Source organism: Triturus cristatus, chromosome 10 (genome assembly GCF_964204655.1).
Source record: "Triturus cristatus chromosome 10, aTriCri1.1, whole genome shotgun sequence".
NCBI classification, from domain to species: domain Eukaryota; kingdom Metazoa; phylum Chordata; class Amphibia; order Caudata; family Salamandridae; genus Triturus; species Triturus cristatus.
In genome coordinates, this window is record NC_140593.1 from 552479622 (window position 1) to 552504399 (window position 24778).

Consider the following 24778-nt stretch of genomic DNA (forward strand, 5'->3'; position numbering starts at 1 on the left):
AATGCCATAAAACCTCTTACAGTTACTGAGTATATTATCTTCATATAAATAAAAACCTTATATCTTGTATGTAAAAGAACAACAGTGCTGATAAAAGCGCTGTCTGAACAAGAATTCTACTTCACAGCCCCCTCCAAGAGTAAGCCAAAACTGATCGGCTTCACTACCCTCCGAAAGTCAAAGCCGAAAAAGAAGGTACTTGGCAATTCAGTGAGCTCGCAGTAGTACCAGGTTCTTGTGTTTCCAAGGACAACAGCAATATTTGTCACATGGATTGCCTAACTACCATTGGGCCACACAGGCTCCAAAGGAGTGACCTAGCAGCGTACTTAAAGGCATTCAGGTGGACTGAATGAATGATGAATTTTTTATTTGTGTGGTTACTTAAGACCATTACAAAATACATTTAAAAAAAAACTTTTGAGGGTCGAAAAATAAATATATGTGCCGGGGATTATTAAAATCAGGTTTCTTTTTAGTTTTTTTGTTTGTTCTTTTTTATTTTTATTTTTTAAACATGCGACGTAGGGATGGGATTTTAAGGCTGAAAGAGACCCGAGGTGAGTCAGTTGTTCAGCGATGGCCAGACCTCCGGGACTGTGTCCCTAACATTTAGGGGCCGCCGGGCTGTTCACCGGACTCAGCCTGCGGAGACTTGTTCTTCAATGTTGTACGGGTATGGTAAACAAATTTCCCCAAATTTAGCCATGTGCTTCACAGTTTCCAGAGTGTAGAGCTGTTGGACCACCTCTTTTGCTGTGCAGGTGCCCAGTTGAAGAAGGATAGGTCTAAGATGGATTCCACGAACTAGCCGCAGGGCAGCAAAATAAGATATGTGCCAGAGACTCTCTTTTTTAGTTGCAGAGGTGACACTCTGTAATGCCCAACCATGCTTTCCCAGTTGGATATAATTCTTTTAGGGGGAGTGGATGTCTGGCTGCTAGAATCCGATATAGAGCTTGTCTCCCCACGGGCTGCGGGAGGTGGGGCTTGTGGCTAAGCAGAACGTGAGGGAGACATTGGGTTTCATGAAAGTCTCTGGCTGCCAAGGATTCCATGTCCAGACTGCGAGAGCGAAGGTGTAGTTGCTTTTTTATTGTTGTTTTGATGGTAGCGTAGTTGATTATACTAGGGTTCCAGTTCACTGTTGCAAGTTGCAGAGGATCTTTGGCTGTAGCAAGGCAGGCAGACCAAGGATTGCTTGGTTGTAGAAAAATGAATTTTATGACGGCCTTCATGATGTTCTCCGGAGCCGCAGTTGTTAATAAAAATATTTCGCCAGGGCAGCCAGCTCGTCTAATTTTTGTTAGCTAAGATCGAATTCCAGGCGAATCAAGATATTTCTAGTGCAGGCTGGAAAATGGAATATCTTTTTGTACGCTGTGCAATGTTTTTTTTCCCCCAAGTCCTGCGCAAACCTTCCTGGAAATACCTGTTGCGCGTAGGTAAGGGACGGTAGTAATTTAGCCCTCAATACTCCTTGAATGGCTGTAGTTGTTGGACTATCTAAAATGGCACATCATTTACAGAGGGCATAGGTGACCATCTTTCCTTTCTGCCGCAGTTTGTGGAGGTGGGCCCGTGGGCGTCTCGTTTTGCTAAGCCAGGCCCCAAGGTAGTTATAGGTTTGTACACAGTCCAGGTGGACTGGTGGCCTATTCAACAGGGCTTCCTTGCAGGCCAGTGCCTCTAACAGACTTGTAGGGCTATAGCAAATAGGTCACATTATGGGATCCTGACAAGTGACTGACTCCCAGCTTTAGTGACCTAACAGATAATCAGGCCTTTAAGAAATTATCTTAATTTTCTTGTAGGCTAGTCCTCCTTTGGAAAACCATAAGATTTAGACCAGTCCCAGGTCTGAGTGTGACTTAATCACATCAGATGGGTTCTGCCTAAGTCCTGCCATCCTTACACAGACTCCGGTCTGTCAGGAATGCTCCCTGTATACTTTCCATTCCTAACATCTGGGTGGCAATGGCATACATGCCATACCTACCCACAGGAGCTGAAAGCTCAGCATAACCCAAGGGCTCAGTAGAGACAAACCCGTGTTTTGAACACCATTGGTAACATCAGTAGGTCTTACACTGCATCCAGACCTCACACCGTCTCCTCCGGCACACACCATGGTATCTAGGGCATTCGTACCCCACCAGTTGGGCTGAGAGCAGATGGAATGTTCAACCACTGGAAGCAAAGCCACTTGTAGTCTGTCAGGATAGTCACCATACGCTGAAAGAGAAAAGTAACAGTGGAACTTGACACTTCAGGCAAACGCAAATACCGACCAACTTCAACCATGTGGCAAGTAAACCCCAACTGAGCAAAAAGGTCTAACTTTGTGTTCATAGTTAAAAACTTTTGTGTGACCGGCACAAATATGTGCAAGAGGAACATTTTATAAAGCATTTTCTTTTTGAAATAAAAGTATTTGTAAGAGCATTGCTGGAACAGGAGCCTGTGTCTTGTTAATAATTGTGATGAGAGATATTTTATAATTCTAATGAGGAGAGTGGTTTTCAAAAGCAGTTACTGAATTCACTGTGGGAAAGAAAATAGATTTTTCAAAACAATTTTATTGAGAATGGTCAGTAAAAGACCATTTCAAGGTTCAGTTCCAGCTCCCCACTGAAGACATTGGGCTGCGATGCAAATAGGTGGTCCCTCTCACATAGTGCGTACACAATGTGGAAGTCGCGGAACTTTACCCATACACAACCACCCCATCCCCAAGGTGAGTAAGAGACATATTTAAAGTGTGTGGTTTTACCAAGACGTACCTATTTAATCAAGCAAAACACATTCAAAGAATACAATGGCAGTCCTTAAAGGAGTTTGATATGCAACGCAAAAAAACAAGGAAAGCAACGCAGATTGTACATCAGTGACTCTTGAAATACATCAACCAAAATATATTTTGCCATTATTCCTCAATCCCATGATAAATACTTCCCAAGTGCATTGTAGCCGGCAGACTCTTTCCATTTACTTCTCCTGCAGGGGCAGGAACTTGGTGTCAACACTTCACGTTCCTACCAGGGTTGACTGCATGTGGTCATGGGACAAAAGAGGGAGCTCTCTGGGCCCGCAGAGCTCTTTAGCCCGTGGCCTCGGTGCCCCCAGATACTGTCGCGGCCTGTGCAGGTAAGCGTGGTGGGGCGGTGGAGCGGGCGGGGGGTAAGTCGAGAGATGACGGAACAATTTATTTATTTAATTTTACCTATGACGTTGTCTGTCGACTTCCCCCCTCCTGCCCCGCCCCTGCCCCACCGCGCTTATCTGCGCTGCTCGCCTCTGCTCCGATGACAACACACACCTTGCCGGAGACCCCTTTGCAAGGTCCTGCACGTGGTGTGGCCAATGGTGGCCCTTGGCTACATGCAGAGTCCACCAGCCCAATTAAGCATCCGGTCAGAAACAGTGAAGAACAAAGAAGCAGTAACCAAAATGTCCCTGTATGTTGTAATGTTTGCAGAATGGCCCTGAGACAAAAAACATCACAACCAGGTGACAACATCCTTCCACCTTGGCAAAATCCTCTGTTTGTGAGTAATACTTAAAACAGGTGTTGCAGAACAACACAAGAAAGTGTAACTGACAGGTGGTGGAACACTTCCAATACAGAGCTAGGACCAGTGTAGTATAGGGGCGGGGTGCTTAGAAACCAGAGACATCTACAAATAATGTGCTGACACATCTCTATGAGTGACAAGTGTACCCCCAAAGAAGTCCTACTAAAAGACTCTAAAACAGGTAAGGTGTATCAGCAATGGTATGTAACCTTGGTGTTACTTGAGCATAATATTGAGTGTTAAAAGGTCTAATCGTAGCTGTTTTTTGTCAGTTCTCCCCAGCGGTCATAGCGGTATTGAAGCATGTTGACAAGGCCTGTATTTCTCTCCCTATTTTTTTGCATCCCTGCCAAGTACCACGCATCAGAGATTAAGCGGACACATTTTAGTGCTGATGTCTGCATCACCACACTGAAATGCATTAGTCACTCCTTAGCACAGTGTGTGCATCATGAGTGTCAGACTTGACAGCCTTGGGTTGATCTTCCTTCAAACTTTTCGCCTGCCTGCCTCCGATTTAGATGAATTTGTGCTTCTGCTGGCCTTAGGACACTGTGCATTTTACCACTGCTGATCAGTGTTAAAGGGCTTGATCTCATTCCCCTAAGCATGGTTTGATTGGCATATCCATAATTGACATTTAATTTACCTATAATTCCCTAGTAGAGTGCACTGCACGTGCCTAGGGCCTGTAAATTAAATGCTACTAGTGGGCCTGCAGCACTGATTGCGGCAACCACGGAAGTGACCCTTTAAACATGTTTCAGTCCTGCCATTGCAGAGCCTGTGTGTGCCGTTTTAAACTGCCATGTCAACCTGGCAAGTTATACCTCTTGCCAGGCCCAAACTTTCCTTTTTAATACATATAGGTCACCTGTAGGGTAGGTCCTGGACAGCCCAAGGGGCAGAGGGCAATGTATTTAAAAAGCAGGATGTTTACTTTTATTTATATGTCCTGGTAGTGAAAAACTCTCACCGTTGTTAATTACCACTACAAGCCCTATATCTCCCATAGGATAACATTGTGATTACCTTATTACATCGTATACGATTAATTTCCAAATGGTAAAATATAACTGGTTCATGTTTGGTGCCTTGGACTCCTAATTTAAAATCCTAAATTATGGTGAAGTCGGATTTTAAATTACAATTCTGAAAATGTCACTATTCGAGAGTTTCCATTTTCTTGCATTAGCCACTTGGTACCTGTAGCCTGTCTCTGGTTCCATGACTGGGTGTAGTTGGCAGTTGGGCTGTGTGTAATTGTGTATTTCACCTAGACAGCCACACACAATGGGAGCTTAGGTGTGACTGAGTGGGTTATCCTGACAGGATTAGACTGTGTGCTGTCTCCACACAAAGGATTGCCTATCCCCCTGGTGTTAGTCTGGAGCTAGGGTTCACAGGGCAAGACATCTGTGCACTTCAAAGGGCAGTCTTTGAATTCTATTCCACTTCAAAGGCTCTACTGGGTATAAGTACTGGACCTCAAACACCACCACTTAAGTACACTTCTGACCTATGGATACCCTGTCAGGAAGAAGGACTGTCGTGCTGCTGAAGGACTGCCAATCTGCTAGATTGCTGCTCTCGCAATACTGCTGCCCTCCTTGCCAGGGTGAGAGGACTGGACCAGCATCACCTGAACCCAGAACCCAGAGTGACCCCAACGGCTAGTTGGCTGGCCGACTGATCGGAAGCTTCAGGGACATAACAGCTTCCAAAAACTTTGCATCTGCACCTGGACTCTGCCATCTGTGAGTCTACCCAGCTAAATTGTGCCACCCCAGTCCGGCACCCTTGGAAGTGGGCCTAAGGTGCTTACCAGCAGAACCGATGCAGCTTCTCCTTTGAGCAGTGCATCCTCCAGTCGAACCCATGCACCTCCTCCACTGAGCGGCACATCCTCGAACAGAAAGGACATCGCTGTATGGATTGGACTTGGCACAAAAGGTTCACATCGTCCAACTGGTCAGACACTTTATGAGCATTTCTTTTGCTTTGTTCAGAGACCTGTAAATCCCTTATTAGGTCCAGAGCTGCTAAATTTCCATTGTAAGTGAAAGGTATAGGTAATTTTACAATAGAACTGGTTTCTATGTCTCAAGATACCTGCAGACCCTTCCAACCCAGCCCATGAACATCACCATCATCCAAATGTGGATGAGGCATCCTTGAGTCTTCGTCTTCTTGTTACCCAGCCCTCATTTCAACTAGCACTTCGACAAGGGGATCTTTGACTCCGGCCTGCTCACCAGAGTCTCCGGCATTATCTTCCACTATGCAGACCCCCGCATGCACTTCCCAGTGGAGACCGGCCTCTCCGAGGTATGTGACTCATGTTTCCAGTAGCACATGCTACGGCCGACCTCTCACTGCATACAGGTAGTTGTTATGGCAAGTGCATAAACCCATCGAGGTGGTAGCGGCAGCTGTCGGGTTGGTGAATTCCTTGACAATGTTGAAGAGTTCTTTGTCCTTATTGGAGCAGGAATCGAGCTTGATGATGAGGGCTACTTTCCTGTCTTATTTCATCATTGCGTCAACGCAGACACCCTTGCGTCATGTTGCAAGGGTGCCTGCATTGCGAGGGGGATTGTGTTTGTGCAGGAAGGGACACCCTCAGGCACAAAAGCAATCACTGATGACATTTCCTCTTTTTATGTGTGCTGCAGAATGCAGGATAAATAGAAAAAGGAAAAATCGAGGAGAAATAAAAGTATTTCTCCTCGCTTCATCACTCCTACACCTCTCCTGGGGAGGAGTAGGAATTTGACGTATTCACAGGTTTGCGATTCCTCATAAATCTGGGAATGCTTCAGATGCCATGGGTTTTGTGTGGGAACACCCACAGCAACCCCCAAGGAATGCCGCTTCCACACAGTTTTCTGCGTGAAAGGGGCAGATACTTACAAGGCATGAAAAGCGATGTAAAGTGGTTTGTGTGGCCTTGTAAATATACTACGGCGCATTGCGCCACCGGAGCGTCAGAAAAGTGATGGGGTGGCTGTGCCTGCCAGGGCCTCGTAAATGAGGCCCATAGAATCTGTTATCAGCACCGAAGGTCCGGTTTTAATACCTGTGCCATGCATTAACACAATGCTGTGGCTTGTTACTGTATATCTAGAGATAATTACAATATTTATACTGAGGACTGGGCTCTGTTACTGAGAGGTGCGGGTTTGAGGTGGGTAGGAATGGTGTTGGGAGATTGATGGTCGGGAACAAAGTCCATTTAAATCTGATTTAAATCTCCTTCATTTCCGTCTTTCTGTCCTGTTTTTGGGATAGGTGTTTGGACCCATGGTTAAGGTAGTTGGGGTGACAGGTGTACTTGCGGTAAAGGTCTGTGTCTTTTTTTGGGAGGGGGTTGAGTCTGTGTGTAATCTGCAAGTTACACTTTCAAACAGCGCAGCTCAGGTTATTCGTTTAATGTATATTCATCTTGCAGGGAACGAAGGAGTGCTTGATACAATCATCTGTGTACAGAGAATGAATGGTGTTTATGTCTTCATTGTCATGATTGATGTGTGGCAATATCCATTTCAATGCAGCTGTAAAAGACAAATTGTCAGCATCCCAAGAAATAGTCTCCCCTGATGCCTGACTTTGAAGCCAGGTTTAATTTTCGGGGGACATTTAAAAATGTAGAGGTGTAAAGGGATCAATGGGATTCTGACTGCTCCAGCAGCCAATGCAGTGTAAGCTGCACAGCCAAACAGAGACAAGGACACATATTCTACAGCTATTTTGTTGGTCTTTCGTCTTTAGGTAACTGCATACAAAATAGCCATACACCTATATGAATGATAGGTCAAACAAGTTAAAGAAGTTGATTGGAAATACATTCTTTTGGATTTAGATTATGAAACCTCAATTGGTTAATGTAATCACTGCAGAGGTTTTGCTTGTAACCGGAGAGAAACAGAATTGAGCCCTGGTTGGCGCAATGGGGAATACTAACTTCTGTACAATAGTGCTATGAGCTCGAAGCCGGCAACTTTAATCTCTGTAAACATGCGCATTGTTGTAAAATTGTATTGCATAGTGCACACAGCATAACCTAGGCTTGCCCCAAACATGCAGAGATTTAGTGTTTGTTATAAAGCAACTATTAATCTTCCATTTGGGTGTTTTGCAGTAGTTTCAAGATCTTTCTAAAGCTTCTCATTGCTTTAAAGGGTGTAATTTCTATTTTTTTTTTTTCTATGCACTTCATTGCTTGATTTTACTTGTGAGACAGTTTGACTCTAAGTGTCATACATTTGGGAGTTGAATGGCACATTGAAACCAGGGAAATGTCACACATAAGTAATGTGCAAACTTGGTAGCTATGTTTTAGTTGTCCTTTTGACATCACTCACTAACTAGAGCATAGGAATCAAATGTGCAAAGCATACAAGCATCTCAGAGGGGGAGATGCAGACGGGCATTACCATCTCCGATGCCTCCGCAGCAGATAGAAAATATACAGTTCTCCGGAGCAAGCAAATAAATCTCAACATTACTTGTTCCTTTTCTGCCCAAAATGACCAAAACCACTGAATGGCTATCTCAAAGGACAGGGTAGAACCTCCTATGTATTGAAACAGGAAAGCGTGATACAGGTAATCGAAGGCTGCTGACAGGCCTAACATATTGTGCTGTGGCGTGCCTCGACAGCCTAGACCAGATAATTATACAAGACAATCACAAATCTGTATCCCTTTCATCTTTGGGGCAGACAGGCACTTGTGAAGGAAACCCAATCTTTCTCTAGAATCTTGGGGCCTTCCATGTGGAAAAACCACAAGGGCCGTACATTGTTCAGTACAGTGGTGTCTTAGTCAGGATTCTTTTGCAGAGTGTACATACAGACCTTTGCAGAGACTGAGACACCACCCTTCAACTTAGCAGAAGATTGGCCATATTAGTCATTAAAGCTGCAACCGTTTCTCCATGCATACATTTATTGCAATAACTGGCAGGTCTGCCAGAGAGACTGAAGCACCTACATCACTCATGACATAGTCAGTGACTTCAGTGATGACATCATTGATGACAACTCAAACGACATCACTGATGACATCATCCACAGACCCACTCAAACCCCCATACAGCCTCTCATACACACAAGCACACACTCACATACATACCCATTCAAAGACCCTTAAAACTATTGACACACTCACTCATACAGCCACTCACATAACCACTCACTCACCCATACAGCCACTCACACTCCCACTCAGCCCCATACAGCTACTCACACATCCACAAAACTACTCCCACTCATAGACCCATACAGCCACTCACAGCCAAATAATCGCTCACATACCCATTCACACACCCACTCACACAACCACTCACTCACCCATACAGCCACTCACACAGCCACTCACTCAGCCATACAGCTACTCACTCACCCATACAGCTACTCACACATCCATCCACTCATCTCCAAAACCACTTACATACCCATTCACCATTAAATACAATCACTCTCATGCCCAATCACTCATCCACACAACCACTCACACAAATACTTACTGTGCAAAATAGCCACTCAAACACCCACCTACTTACCCATACACCCAAACAGCCACTCACTTACTCGTGCATCCACTTACACACCCAGTCACCCACCCATTGAGCCATTCAAACAGCCACTCACTCACCCATACAGCTCCTCACACACCCACGTATTCACCCATACAGCTACTCACACACCCACTTATTCACCCACACAGCCACTCACACCCAAACAGCCACTCAGACTCCCACTCCCCCATTGATTCAGACAGTCACAGTGCCACTCAGATGACCTTTATTAGAAATAGTATCACTCATTAGTAGTACAAAAAAATAGTATTTTAACATATGCTGTAGCTTAGTATACATCTAACTTTTATGAAACACTTGCACTCACTGTATGATGCCATCAATGATGTCATCAGTGATGTCATTTGAGATGTCATCAGTGATGTCCCTGACCATGTCATGAGTGATGTAATATGTGAGGTCATAAGCAGCGCATTGCGGGGTTGTAAGTTATAGTTAGCTCAGGTAACTATAATTGGTTTTGAATGAGTGAAATCAGAACCTAACTAGAACGTCCATGTAACCTTTGTTTTTTTTCAGTGAATATATACATACATATATATATATATATATATATGGAAAAGGAAATTGAACCACAAGGGGATCCGCAATCTAAACCAAAAATGGTGGAGGAAATGAATGTGCGCCTTAAGAAAGAGGAAGAAAAAATAAAGAACCGTAAAACATACAAGTTTAGACGTGATCGGAATGATTATGCGAACGGACAGATATTTACGTTCGCAAGAAGGTATGACTCAATGCGGGTTGATACGGCAAAAAAACACACGGGCAACAAAGAGGACAGAAGAAATTATCAAGCCAATACCAATGCATCCCCCTCAGCCTCTGAGTTAAGCTCAGCCGTGGAGAGCGGGTCTGAGTCAGAAAACGTGGGAACAAGATCGGAGGCAAATAATATTAAATTAACATTGGGGGAAGAGTTAGAGATTTTAAAACGCAGCCGGAGAGAAACATTGAGACCACGCACCCAGGTACCCGGAAAAACAGGGCAACCCAACGGAGAAGGGAGCGTAGGAAAGCAAGGAGAAGGCGTCAGGAGACGCGGGAGAGGCAGGGCTCGTCGATAGGGGGTCTAGCAATGGAAAATCAATATGCTGACCCCGCTACCTCAGAAAATAACAACACTATTGTCAACCTTGCGGGAATCGATCTCTCCGCTGCAGAAAAGCAACTTTTATCATTGGGACTTTCTTACTGCCCAGAATCTAATTTCAATTATACTCAGACCCGTGCAGATATCTATAAATTTATACGCAAATTGAAATTGAAAAATTACCACCATCAGCGCAGTGCCAGGGGAGGACTTGAGCAAGCTGAAGGAGCAATTCAGGCCTCAGAGATGCATGGCCTGCGGGGGTCTGACTATGAGATATTCAATGACCTGCGGAGTTTGGAAAGAGGAGACTTAGAGGCCACAGATATCCATAATCAGTCCCAAGGGGCAGTTAGGTCAACCAGCGTGCAAGCATCCCAAATTCTAGGTATGGATGTCAAACCATGGACTCCATTCAAACAAAAATCTATATTTGTCCCTATTATGGCAAGAGACTCCATAGACGTTTTTAATGAACAGATTGTGGCACAAATTAAGAGACTCAACATTGCTATCAATAATGCCAACAATAAGAAATTTACCAATCACGAGAGGAGATATTGGCAACTCATTAAGAAATTGAGAGAAAATCATGAGATCATCATACGTAACTCGGACAAAGGAGGCAATTTGGTGCTATGGCCACTAAAGGAATATTTGGAAGAAGCATACAGCCAATTGAACAACACAGAGTGTTATAAAAAGGGTCTCACCTGTTAAATTCAAGGACACACGAGAGACCTTGTTTTCTCAACTTGTAGCTTGGATAAGTATGGGTTTACTCAGTTGGGATGAATTTAAATACCTTAAAAAGGAGCATGCTATCATTCCCGTGATTTATTTCATACCCAAACTACACAAAGATATGAATAAACCCCCAGGACGTCCCATTATTGCTGCATGTGATGGCCTGTTAGAAAACCTGTCTAGGTACATTGATTTTTTCCTGCAAGATTTTGTAAGAATTTGAAGTCATTCGTGCAGGATACAAGTGACTTTTTGAGAAAAGTGCAGAACATCACATGGAAAACCACTTATTTAATGATAGCATTTGATGTATCATCATTATATACTTGTATTAGGAATAATGATGGTATGAGGGCTGTGGAATATTTCTTGATGAATAGACCGATTGATTTTTTTCATCATAACAAAATGCTCCTTAAAATGCTTTTATTCTGCTTAGAAAATAATTTGTTTCTGTTTAATGGTAAAATGTACCAACAGATTCAGGGAGTTGCTATGGGGGCCAGCTTCTCTCCTAGCTACGCCTGTTTATTTATGGGATGGTGGGAGGAGCTGGTCCTCATGCAACAACATGAGCAGATTTTTACTAGGAGAGTGGTCACTTGGCTCCACTATATTGATGATCTGTTTATAGTATGGGATGGCGATGTTGAAAGTGCCACATCTTTCATTGAAATGTTAAATGACAATTCGCTCAATTTGAATTTTACTTCAGATATAAGCAAAGAGAAAGTCACATTTCTGGATGTGCAAATCCAGATAACAAACAATAGGTTATCTACTACCCTCTTCAGGAAACCGACGGCAGGTAATACATTACTTCATGCCTCTAGTGCACATCCTCCACACCTCATTAAGAGCATCCCCTATGGGGAGATGCTCCGCATTAGACGCATATGCAGTGAGGAGGAAGAATGCAACATAAAACAGAGGGAGAACCGTATTAGGTTCCTGGACAGGGGATATAGCTCAGAAGTAATTGATTCAGCCATTATTAAATCTAAGTCTTTGGCTAGACATGATTTATTGAAATATAAAGATATTTCAGCTAGCCAGAAAAGAGGAGAGGAACACATCAGGTTGATTTTAGGATTCTCACGTCAAGAAAAGCAAATAAGGAATATAGTGAGAAAAAGCTGGCCCATTGTGAAAGATGACCCAATAATTGGAGAATTATTACCCAATAATCCTTCAGTTACTTTCAGGAAAACTAATAGCATGGGTATGGCATTGGTCAAAAGCAACCTGGAGATGGGCAGTAAAGGCTCATGGCTGACGACGAGAAAGGGATTCTTTAAATGTGCATCATGCAAGGCATGCAAATATGCAATCAACACTAAGACCTATATTACAGCATTTGGGTCCAAACTATGTGAAATTGGGCATTTCCTTACATGTAAGTCAGAATATGTAGTTTATGTGCTCACTTGCAGCTGTAATTTAAGATATGTAGGAAGCACAAAGCTGCCTGTGCATAAAAGAATCCTTCAACACATACGAGCAATATGCAACAATGATGAGAATTATCCGGTTGCAAGACATTTTAAGATTAACCATAATAGTGACGCAAAGTATTTGAAATATTATGTTATTGACACTGTCACCCCACAAAGAAGAGGAGGGGATAGGGAATCTAAACTGAGAAGGCTGGAAACAACGTATATTCTGCAGTTTGATTCCAAATACCCCAGGGGTCTGAATAACAGTGAAGATTTATATACATTTCTATAACAGTTGGGCAAAGGACAAATATCACCCTTTGGGGAATCAAAACATAATATATAGGACACAATAAGGATAATATTGTTCTTTATTATTGGTTCTTCCTATAAGGGTGCGCATCATCGATCTTCATTACAGAAAAATATATTTTAAGGCAAATTTTAGGATGATATTTATATATTTATAATGTTTTAGGATAGATTTTAGAAATTGGTAAAGGAAAGTATATTATATGCTTCCACTTACTTTTGAATGATTTCTGGCAGGGTCTACCTAATATATTTAAATACTTATTTATTGTCATCCTGAACCCATTTGCACTTTAAAAATACTCTTGCTGTTTGCACATCCTTTCAACCCACAATAGAGCTGATATGATACAATAAGTGGGGTTGGTAAGGCATTGAGATCTGGATTGGTCACCTTTTGATAACCTGAAATGTTGTAATGTTTATTATATTGTATTGGGTTATTTGCACTTTATTTTAATTTTATTCTGGCTAGCACTTTTGTCAAATGTCAGTTTTGGACACAATGAAACATGGAATGAATACAAGCATTTATGCTAATATTAGTACCTCAGGATATCTAGGAAAATAGTATCCTTGGGGCAATGTGGGGGTACATATATATAATTATGTCAGCATTTATGAAAAAATGAAAAGAAGGGCAAATTGGAATGTTTACATTTATTTAATTATTGTACCGTCTACAGTACCTCTTCGCTACATTGCAATGTTTTCTCTATGTCCATTAATTGAGCCACTTGCACTTGCACTTTAAATAGTGTGGTTACAAGCTAATGAGTTGTCATGTGATCAAGGGCGGGATCGCCCGAAACGCGAAATGGCGGATTTGGCTGAATAAAATATAGCACAAGAATCACTGGGTCTGCGCTCGTTTGTTTCATCAGGAAAAGAAAGTGAAGACGAGTTGTTGCAGATATATATATATATATACACACACATATATGATCTTCACCAAACTCCCACAGCTGCTAGCTGCAAAATGGGACACAGACACCAGTTGAGTGCATTTTCTTAGTGTATTTGCTTTTGCTCTGCATGGCCTGATGGTGCGTTTCTCCCACTTCCTGGGCTTGTTCACATGACGAGACTGGAATCTGTCCATGCCTCTATATACACCATACACCAAGTGATTACATTGTGACACCGTGATAATAGAAAACAAAGTCCACTTATATTGTAGTTTTACATAAACCCGCATTGAAATCAATATTATTAGCTTTGTAATACTAAACAATGTACAGGGAATGCTACCAGCTAGTTGCATAAATATTATCTAGCAACCTGGACCATAGAAATAACTGAAAATGCTATGGTATAATTATAGATGAATCTAAAGTGCAGAGTGCAATCATATTAACGTTGATATTTTGTGCAAAGGTATGCCATGTACAAAGTCATATTTGTTAAAGGTTCATAAAGTAGTTATTCCTACTAGGATATCCTAACACCCCTTCTATTAAATGAATCATGCCCCCACATTGCATTTCATCTGGGTTAATGTACTTTATAATCACGCTTCGCTTAAACTGACCAGGCTATTACTGCATAGTGCAAATTAATGCAATGTACAAATCTAGCAATAAAATGCATAGTGCAAACAATTTCTTATTACGGCATAATGCTTGAAATTGATTGTGGATAAGCGATAAAAGCGCATTAGAGGAAACGCTCATAAGATAAATACATTAGTGCTGGGCAAAATTATGGCTAAAACCAACTTCTAAAAACATAGCGGGGTTTATAATATAAAAACCTATGACTTAACAATTACAAAAAACAAGGCACTGTTCATATAAACCTATAGCATATGTTACAAAATCTATTGTCCACTTTTGGTATGAATATTCCTGTTCCCTTGTTTATAATACCTTAAATTAATAAACACAATGCTACTGAAATGTTGGGAAGTAAAACCTTAAGGTGAATTACCATTGTCATTCATATATATGTGGAAACTCTGTTAAAACCTCCTAAAAGTGCTAAAGTGCTGGTGCGAATATTAAAATGTGATAAAGAAAACTAAAATCAGTTTAATTAAAAACAGACGGGAATTGTTATCAACATTTTCATCACGGAATCAAATCCTGTACTATTAGAGACATTCATGTCTAGCATGAATGTGCATTGGGTTACTGAGGGGAAATTTAAGAGATAATGTAATAAAGAGATACAATTAATTTTAAATGTAATTCTCTCTATAAATAAATGTGAAGTTCTTCCCCATTGTTTAATCCATTTGTGGTTCTGGTGTCCAGTTCTAGTATAAATTTTGACTCCAAAATTTTCATCACGGAATCAAATCCTGTACTATTAGAGACATTCATGTCTAGCATGAATGTGCATAGGGTTACTGAGGGGAAATTTAAGAGATAATGTAATAAAGAGATACAATTACTTTTAAATGTAATTCTCTCTATAAATAAATGTGAAGTTCTTCCCCATTGTTTAATCCATTTGGGGTTCTGGTGTCCAGTTCTAGTATAAATTTTGACTCCAATTGTCTTAAAAATTTCTCCCTATTTCCACCTTGTCTCATAGGGGGCACAGCAGCGATGACAAAGTACTTTAAGTCATTTAGATTGTTGCAATGTACTGCTCTAAAATGTCTGGCCACTGGATTGGTCATGTCAGAATTCACTATGGCTCTTATGTGCTGGAGAATGCACACATGCACTTTTGTGTTGTCCACATATTGCAAATCGCATGAGCAACTCAAGACGTAGACAGCATATTCAGTACAACAGTTGTATCTACCCTGCAGCTTGCTCATGCTGGGGCCATATGGTGTGGTGTATTGGGTAGTATTGATCCCGAATTTACACGCACGGCATGAACTACATTTGGTGAACCCATTCTGCGGTGTTAGCCACATAGTGCTAGATTTCGATTTGTTAGAGACTAGTTCTAGGCTGGACCTCACTAGGGCATTATGCATGGATTTAGACTTTCTAAATGTCAATGCTGGTGGAGTGGAAAACAGAATATTTAGTACAGAATCCGCTTGTATAATCGGCCAGTGTTTATTATGGCCCTCATTTTTCAGTGTTGACTATTGAATGTGGTTAGGAATCTCATTTCTCTATTAACCGTGTTTGTATTGTCGCGGAGATTAGCGGGTACTGGAGGTGATACCTCTTTGTTCCATAGCAGATCTATACAAGTTTGTGTTCTTACTTTAGTTAGGGCCAGTTGAATGATCATTTTACTGTAACCTCTAGCTGCAAATCTGCTACTACTGTCTTTCACACGGCTTTCAAACATCGTGTCGGTACTGCATATTCTGCATAACCTAAGGAATTTCCCGTAGGGGATACTCCTGATTAAATGTCCAGGATGGAAACTCAACGCATAGAGTTCCCTGTCGTGCTCTTTCTGTGGAGGGTAGTTTCTAATATCTTATCCTTAATGTAAATATGTACATCTAGGAAATCAATAGATTCACTGTCTACTTTGGCAGTAAATTGTAGATTGAGGCAGTTCATATTTTATGCCTCAGTTAACATGTTTGCTGATTCCATAGATCCCTTCCAGACAAAAAAAGATATCGTTGATGAAGCGCATCCAACAAAGACCTCTCTGTGTTTCACTTTGAGAACCTGCTCCTCCCACCAACCCACGTGTAAACATGCATAGCTGGGGGAGAAGCAGGCCCCCATTGTGACTCCTCTAATTTGCTGGTATATGTCTTTATTAAACATAAAGAAGTTGTTATGAAGACAGAAGGATATATATACACTATCATTTTCCCATGTTGGTGCATTTCTATAGATCTGTTTTTTTGAGAAAATTGTACTACATTTATACCATCCGAATGGTTAATACTAGTATATAGTGCACAAATGTCTAAGGTAACAAGCAGACAATCCTCTGACCATTGTATATCCTTTGTCTGTTTTAAAAAGTCATTTGTGTCCCTTTTATAGGAGGGCAGTGAAGTAACTAGATCTTGTAAATAAAAATTCACATACTCTGACATCTTTTCTAGTAAGCCCCCTTTGGCACTGATTATAGGCCTTCCAGGGACTGGAGTAGTCTTTTTGTGTATTTTTGGTATAAATTACATGATTGGTATGACTGGAAAGTCCGTCCTCAAATAGGAAAGTTCATCGCTGGTGAGTAAGCTTTCTCTTTTCCATTTATTTAGATGCTGTAAGCATAAAGCGTTTACTGATTTTAATTGCTGAGAGTTAGATTTTCTATAACATTTGTCATCATCTAGATGTTTAGCGGCTTCAATCAAATAATCACTTCTTGGCCATGAGACAATATTGCCTCCTTTATCCGATTTATTTATTATGACTTCACTGTGATCTTGAAGCTTTTTGATTAGATCTTGATAACGTTTATATTTGAATCTGGTTCCTCCCTTTCGGCCTTTAATCGAAAGGCATAGTTTCCTAACGTCCTCTATTACCACATCTTGATATAGATCAATGGCATCCCGCGACATTATCGGGACAAAGATTGATTTAGGTTTGAAAGGGGATGCCTCAGTCCGTGATGTTTTATGACCATTTGTCTTAGAAGATCTTGAGTTGATGATGTGGAGAGTCCTCACTATACTATCCTGATAGGGATCCCAGGAAGGAAATAAATATATATACATATATATATATATATATATATATATATATATATATATATATATATATATCAGAAAAGCATTTCTCGCGCGGGTCCAAGCGCAGGAAAAAGAAGGTTTTTCTTGAAAGGAGATTGTATTGAGAGACTCAGACGCGTTTCGACAGCACGGTCTTTGTCAAGGAGTCATACAGAGCAAACCAGGAAGTGGCAGTGCTATTTCAAACAGTTCCTGTTACAAGTTAATAAACATGGAAAAAACCTTGGTAAATGTTGCTGGTCTACGTCATTATTTTTATAAGACACACTCTACCAAACTTTACACTCATTAGTGCAAGCAAAATGTAACAATGAATTCAACAGTTAATATAGTCACTGTAATTCATGATTAAACATTGGGATTGATTTTCAAGCAATAATGCAATGAATTCATTGGTGCTATTCAAATATAGTGTATGAACCAAAATTTGTCATTGCAAGTTATATTTACACAAGTGCAGAAAAGCCAAGTGGCAGTGAACCCGCATGCATTCAGTGTTCAAATAATATAGGGCTCATATGAATTCCTCCAAGTAAAGTCTGAGTTCAAAACACAAATGTAAATTAATAAATCGAGGTTGGCAAGTGCAGAGATTGTCCATCTTATCAATAGCCAAGGTAGTGTGAATGGAAAAAAACACACTGGATTAAATCCATTCCTGGTTTCATAACAAAAATTAAAAGATGAACATCGGTTACTGTGGTGGTGAGTTGGCATGAGCCGGCGCCATCGGGTAACCAGGGGAATGCGTGGGAAGAACGGGAGGCTGAGTAGTAAGGGACATGAGATCTCATCATTTCAGCCTAAATGGACATGGAGGTCCTCCTCATGGTTATATATATATAGATAGATTTATCATTGCTCAAAGACTCTTTTCCAGTTCCGAAAAAGAGAACAGCACTCGCGGGGGCGGTTTACCGATGTTTAATTACGGCGCAACAAACGCGTTTCGGAAGACTCCTTCAGTGTTTACACACCACACTGAGAAGCGCCATATTTAAATGTTATTTGATTCAAGGAATTAGCATTAAAACGGACCATTTTAATTTCGCCGTTTTTGGGCGCCATTTGGAGGTATTCATATTTGCATAATGGTACTTTACACAGTCAGATAACATTCATATTAATTCCAAACATTCCGTATAAACAGTTAATTGTTTTATCACTAATTCCGCCGTGTATTGGCACCTTTAGCTGTTATACCCATGCATCTGAAAATTAATTCTCTCATACTAGGCGCCAGGCATATTGCTCAGACAGAGAGCACAAGAAATTGCAATGCGATCAAATCATAGCAAATATTCACAATTAATTTAGCCCATTTTGCCGTGTATCGGCTTTGAAAATATACAATTCGGACTACTCTGTCCCACAGTTGCCCTTCATCAAGGTCCTCATCAATAGGAATACATAGAACATCTGAATGACAATAATATGAATTTAAGGTTCACATGGGACATTAGTTCAGTGGCAGAGAATTATCTTGGCCTTAGGGTTTGCGTGCAGGAAGGGGAGCTGGTCACAGCATTAAATCGTAATCCGACGGCAGGTAATTCAACATTGCATGCAGCAAGTAGCCACCCTCCCAGACTGATAAACAGCATACCCTATGGAGAATTCCTTAGGCTAAAATGAAACTGCTCCAGAAACTGTGATTTCAAATCAGCAGCCAGGGAGAGCATCTGTTGGCCCGACCATGAGTGATCCGGAATAATGGTGCCAAGGAGCAGTGATATATATAACTATATATGTGTGTATATATATATATATATATATATATATATATATGATATGCCTATTTCTTATGGACTACCTTCAAGGTGATTTGTTGATCTTAATAAAGCCCTCGCAAAATTCCGGAGTGTGCCGTGCTTGTTTTTCATGGGAAACGAGCATTGGTCTTTGTGTTTGGTCCGCGGGCTGGAAGCGGACAAAACGGCACACCCTCCCGATCTGGAGCACCTTGGAGACACCAGCACCTTTGGAAACTTTGTTTTGTGGCAAAACAAGGCGCCCCCCCTAACAGTTGTATTGCCATCTGGCTTCACGATCTGCAATGGGGAGGGAGGAGGCATTATGGTATGCCTGACGAAGGAACCAGCGAGGTCTTTTACACCCCCGTGGGCACTTGAGCTGGTTTGCGGACTGGGCTCATGAATGTGAGAGCACCACTTGATGTTTGGAGCGTCTTGAAATATATTCATTCGCCCACTCGGACTTCAAGTCCCAGCATCCCTTGCCTGTGGGAGTGGCATCGCCTTGCACTGCACATGATGTGGAGGAGGGGCATGTTGAACTTTTAAACAGACTCAGAAGCAACAGCGACTGGACTGTGTGCTGACCCTCGATGGATCTGCTGACACCGGCACTGACGAGGCGACTCATCGCCGAAACGCGTATGCCATGGCTTCACGACCTGCCAGCATGTTGATATGCCTATTTCTTATGGACTACCAGCAAGGTGATTTGTTGATCTTAATAAAGCCCTCGCAAAATTCCGGAGTGTACCGTGCTTGTTTTTCATGGGAAACGAGCGTTGGTCTTTATATATATATATATATATATATATATATATATATATATATATATATATATATATATTCGTACAGAATCCTCCCTCACACGACAAGATCGTAGTCGCATGAAAGCAAAAGCTAAAGGCAGCCAGGGCACAATTTCTATCAGCGTGTTTATTCTCTTTTTTGCAGCAGAAAGAAAACGCGAGTATCTTTTTGCTGCAAAAAAGAGAATAAACACGCTGATTGAAATTGTGCCCTGGCTGCCTTTTGCATTTATGCAACTACGATCTCGTCTTGTGTGGAAGGATCCTGTATGAATATTAAGGGGCCTGGCACCCCGCCTAGGGCCGCCGTCAATAGGGAGAGGAAATCGGCACCCACACGAGGAATATATTATATATATATATATATATATTCACTGAAAAAACATAGGTTTCACACATGTTGTAGTTAGCTGGCCATTTCCCTCGTAAAAAACCATTGAAATTCCCCCGTTATAGTTAGTTCAGCTAACTATAACTTGCGCGACCGCAATCCACTGCTGATGACGTCACATATTATATCACTCATGACATGGTCAGTGACATCACTGATGACATCTCAAATGACATCACTGATGACATCACTGATGACATCATCCTTGTGTAAGAGTGGCAGACCTCCTCTTATCCTAATATAAACTTTGATACACACATTGAAAAATACAAACTAAAGTTTTGAAAACTATAGAGATACCAATACCAGTTAGAACAACCTATTCAGTAATTCCAAAATCTACATACGCATCCACTCATTCATCAACACTTCTATATAGTCACTCATACATGTACTCAGTCATCATATGTACTCATACACCTATACATCCTGTTACACACCTACACTCATACATAGAGTTACTCACACACATACTCACACATGCAAATAAACATCCATTTACTTGCATGTACAGCTATACACACACCAGTACACTTACTTCTACAGAAACGTACACATACTTACTCTCTAAAACAATCACTTATAGAAACACATACTTATTTATACAGGAACTCTTCCAATCTCTCACTCTCATATATCCTCACTTATATACATCAATACTCACATATACTAGTTCAAAACATATGGACTTACTCATAAAGACACTATTGAGACAGTCATTCACTCTCTTACTCACCCATACACACACTCATCCACCCATACTGTCCTGCTCACATACTGTCTTCAAAATACATACAGTGAGTCACTCATTCATGCGTCCATATGCTAAGTAACATCCCCCACTGAACCATACAGACACTCATACTGATACTCTAAAAACGAACTAATACCCCATATACACACTCATGTAGCTACTCACCAACCCATGCAGCCACTTATCCACAAAGTGAGACACTGATACAGATATTTAAATATTTAAACATTACTCACTAATACTTGTATTCACTAAGATACTGTTAATAAGTCAGTTATACAATTAATTTTACAAAAAAACCCATCCATTTAGACACTTATTTACCCATTTTTTCTTCCACTCACCTTTAGATATACATATATAAAAAATATTTATTTTTCAGAAAGACACATTCACTGGATGATGTCATCAGTGATGTCATTTGAGATGTCATCAGTGATGTCATGAGTGATGTCACTGACCATGTCATGAGTGATGTAATATGTGACGTCATCAGCAGTGGATTGCGGTCGCGCGAGTTATAGTTAGCTGAACTAACTATAACGGGGGAATTTCAATGGTTTTTCACGAGGGAAATGTCCAGCTAACTATAACATGTGTGAAACCTATGGTTTTTTCTGTGAATTTGCAAGGTTTTTTAATTGCTAATTCCTAACTATAACGTGTGTGAAACCTATGGTTTTTTAAGTGAATTTGCAAGGTTTTTTAAATGCTAATTTCTAACTAGAACGTGTGTGAAACCTATGGTTTTTTTAGTGAATTTGTAAGGTTTTTTAAATGCTAATTTATGTATGTATTATTATATTTTTTATATATTTATTTTACAATAAACTACCTATGTATATAGTTATAGATTGACTGTATCCTGTAATATGGAACGGCTCAGCTCTTTTTTTTTTATTTGGATAAACTTGAACAGCATAGTTAATATCTTCTATAAACTTATAAACAGTTTTAAATGTTTTTTTTTAAAGGGTTTTTCACCGTGCGCGCACGGTGCGCGCACCCCGCGATTTAAAAAAAAAAAAATGTTTTTTTCACCCTTCGGGGTCCTTCAGGGACCCCCTGACAAAGGCTAGGGGGTCAGGAACTCTCTACCCTGCCCCCTTTTCACGTTCTCCACCTTTCTTTTTCACTGCGACACAGAAAATGGCGTCCAACACTTCCTGATTTCGACCGATTCGAATGTTGACTGACATCTAACCACCAATCAGAATTACGCTCGCGCACAGCACCGTGCGCGCATATAGATATTTATGTACTTTTAACTGCAATTTTCTCAGGAACTACTGAACAGATTGACACCATATATGCAAAAGGCACATGCCTGACCTGAGGACTACCTCTTTGCCAAATTTCAAGTAATTCTGTTCAGCCGTTCGGGCTGTACCTTCGACTAAAGCTCCTATGGGAAAATGCATGGGGAAAACGCGTTTTGGGACCCCCTTTTTTTCTCAGCCCCCGCATGACTAATCACCCCGAGACTTTCAGGGTAGGAGCTGAGCGGAGCGCCCCATTAGTTTTGAAAATTTCACGAGGATTCGTCAACCGGCGCCAAAGTTATTCAAAATAGAATTTTCAGATTTCCTATGGGAACTTGGTCCTAACTATAACTATCTACTGGCGACCGCCAGTAGATAATATATATACACACATATACACACGCATGTGTACAGCGGCAGCTCCTCCCCAACAGCAGCTGCAAAACTTTGCAAATAAAACAATAATAAACCATGTTTATTATAGTTTTATTTTTCTCCTACCTTGTAATCTTGGGGGTGGTATCACAGGGTGACAGGCACTGAGGGGGATGGTGGACACTGCCTTCAGTGCGCATGATGGTTTGGCCAGCTGTGTTAGGCCAGCCAAACAGTCATGCGCACCAAAGCTGTCTCCAACCCGAGCTGCATTGCCAGGTTGGAGACAGCAGGCATAGGCTCCCAGTCTCACTGGGAGCAGTGGTGGCTCGCACAGGGAGTGCTGCGGGGCGTGGGATGGGGTGGGGGAGGAGCAAGGTGGGGTAGTAGTGGACTCCGACAGAAGGCAGAACTTAGTAAGGTAAATAAATAAATAAAGCTATTTACCTTGCACGCTGCATCGCCAGCTGTAAGCTGTGCATCATCCTGGGAAAAGGGCAGGAAGATGTAGCATACCACTAATGTATATGGGGCGGTTCCAAACAGGTGGGACTTGTAGGCAAGTTTACATACTTCTGGTTTTTTAAAAGTTTAGAACACGATCTCCGGTCTCAACAGCAGATGATTAGAAAGAACCACCTCATCACACTACATGAGATTTTGTGCTCAATAAAAGCAAGCATGCAAACACCTCCATCAAGGATTACAGGTAACTTTTCAGTGGAAATGCAGAGAAAACACACTTGGTGTGCCTTGGCCATGCGAACGAAGTTAGGATGATTAGTACCTTACAGAAGCTGAGCTTCAATTCAGGCACCTGCTTTGTTTGCATCTGTAAGTACTTCCCCTTGAGGTTTTATTCCTGTGAAATGAGCATCGTGCCAGAATGAATCCTCCCCAGCGTATTTATCCAAGAAGACACCACAGTTTTGTGCAACGCCTCTACCCAACTGGAGCACTTTCTACTGGCAAATTAGTAAGTGCTACCATACTGGGTAAATGTATAGTGCATCTCCTGCACTACAGCTGCGTAAGGGACACTGATGAAATGTCTCCAGTGACCTTGTGTGTCTGTAAATTTGCCAATGTGATTTTTCCTCAAGAGTCTTCACCAGATATCTTTACATGGTGTAACTGCAGGGAAAACACACTTGGATGTTTTGTACTTTACAGAAGTAAGTGCTTCTTTGTTTGGTGGAGATGCAATCGTATTCCTAGGCATCAAGACCCTGTCTCCAAAATCAGCAGGAAACATGCCCCGAGGGCTGCACGTAGCCCCTTCCCTCTTTTTTAAAAAAAAAAGGAATTTGCCCCAGGGAGGTGGTGGTGGTGGTCCCTGGGGCCAGCGGGTCTGCCAACCCCCACTAAATTTAACAAATAACCCCGGGGAGGTGGCAGTTCCCAAGCCCTGCAGGGGTCTGCGCACCCGTTCCCTCATTTTTTAAAAAGCCCTGGGGAGTTGGTGGTCTATAACTATAACGTCCCTGTAACCTTTGTTTTTTCAGTGAATATATATACATATATCGCTGCCTCATTAGGAATTGTTTTAACCATTTTGGTTTTATGTCTTAGCACAATTTTGCACATGCGAATCTTTGGGTTCACCAGGTGATAGGTCAAATGCACTAGCACTTTCATTGTAGACATATAGTGACCATTACTACAGCCCACTTGGGCAATATTAAGAATGTTGTTTCAACAATTGATTTGTGCAACAAGATGGTTGTACATCAAGATGAATAACATGCTTTTATCGTGATAAAAATAAGTTTACATTGGTTTGACTTTTTAAAAAAAAAAGCAAGCTGTTATCATATCGATTGAAACGCTGATTACATTACTGAGCATTTGCATCTTTTACATATTTATATATTGAATATTTATGTATTTATATGTATGTATTTATTGGATTGCACACTGCTCGATTTGCACATATTTATTTTTTATGTGTAGGAATTGTTTACCATTCATGATCTTCATGTTGAACAATGCGAGTATTTCCACTATGTCTATCACTTTTTCGTCACCAATTGCTGTGCTTTTCA

At 41.3% G+C, this 24778-nt stretch overlaps 1 protein-coding gene across 1 annotated transcript in view; it reads right to left on the minus strand.

Moving 5' to 3' along the window:
• Positions 1 to 1470: 1470 nt before the first annotated feature.
• LOC146789707 (chymotrypsin-like elastase family member 1) overlaps positions 1471 to 24778 on the minus strand; it is an 81407-nt gene continuing 58099 nt past the window's right edge. Inside the window, exons 5-6 of the mRNA XM_085631179.1 lie at positions 2000 to 2235; positions 1471 to 1506 (exon numbers count right to left, since the gene is read on the minus strand). Of these exons, the coding sequence (XP_085487305.1) occupies positions 1471 to 1506; positions 2000 to 2235 (272 nt within the window). The remainder of the gene's footprint in view (positions 1507 to 1999; positions 2236 to 24778) is intronic.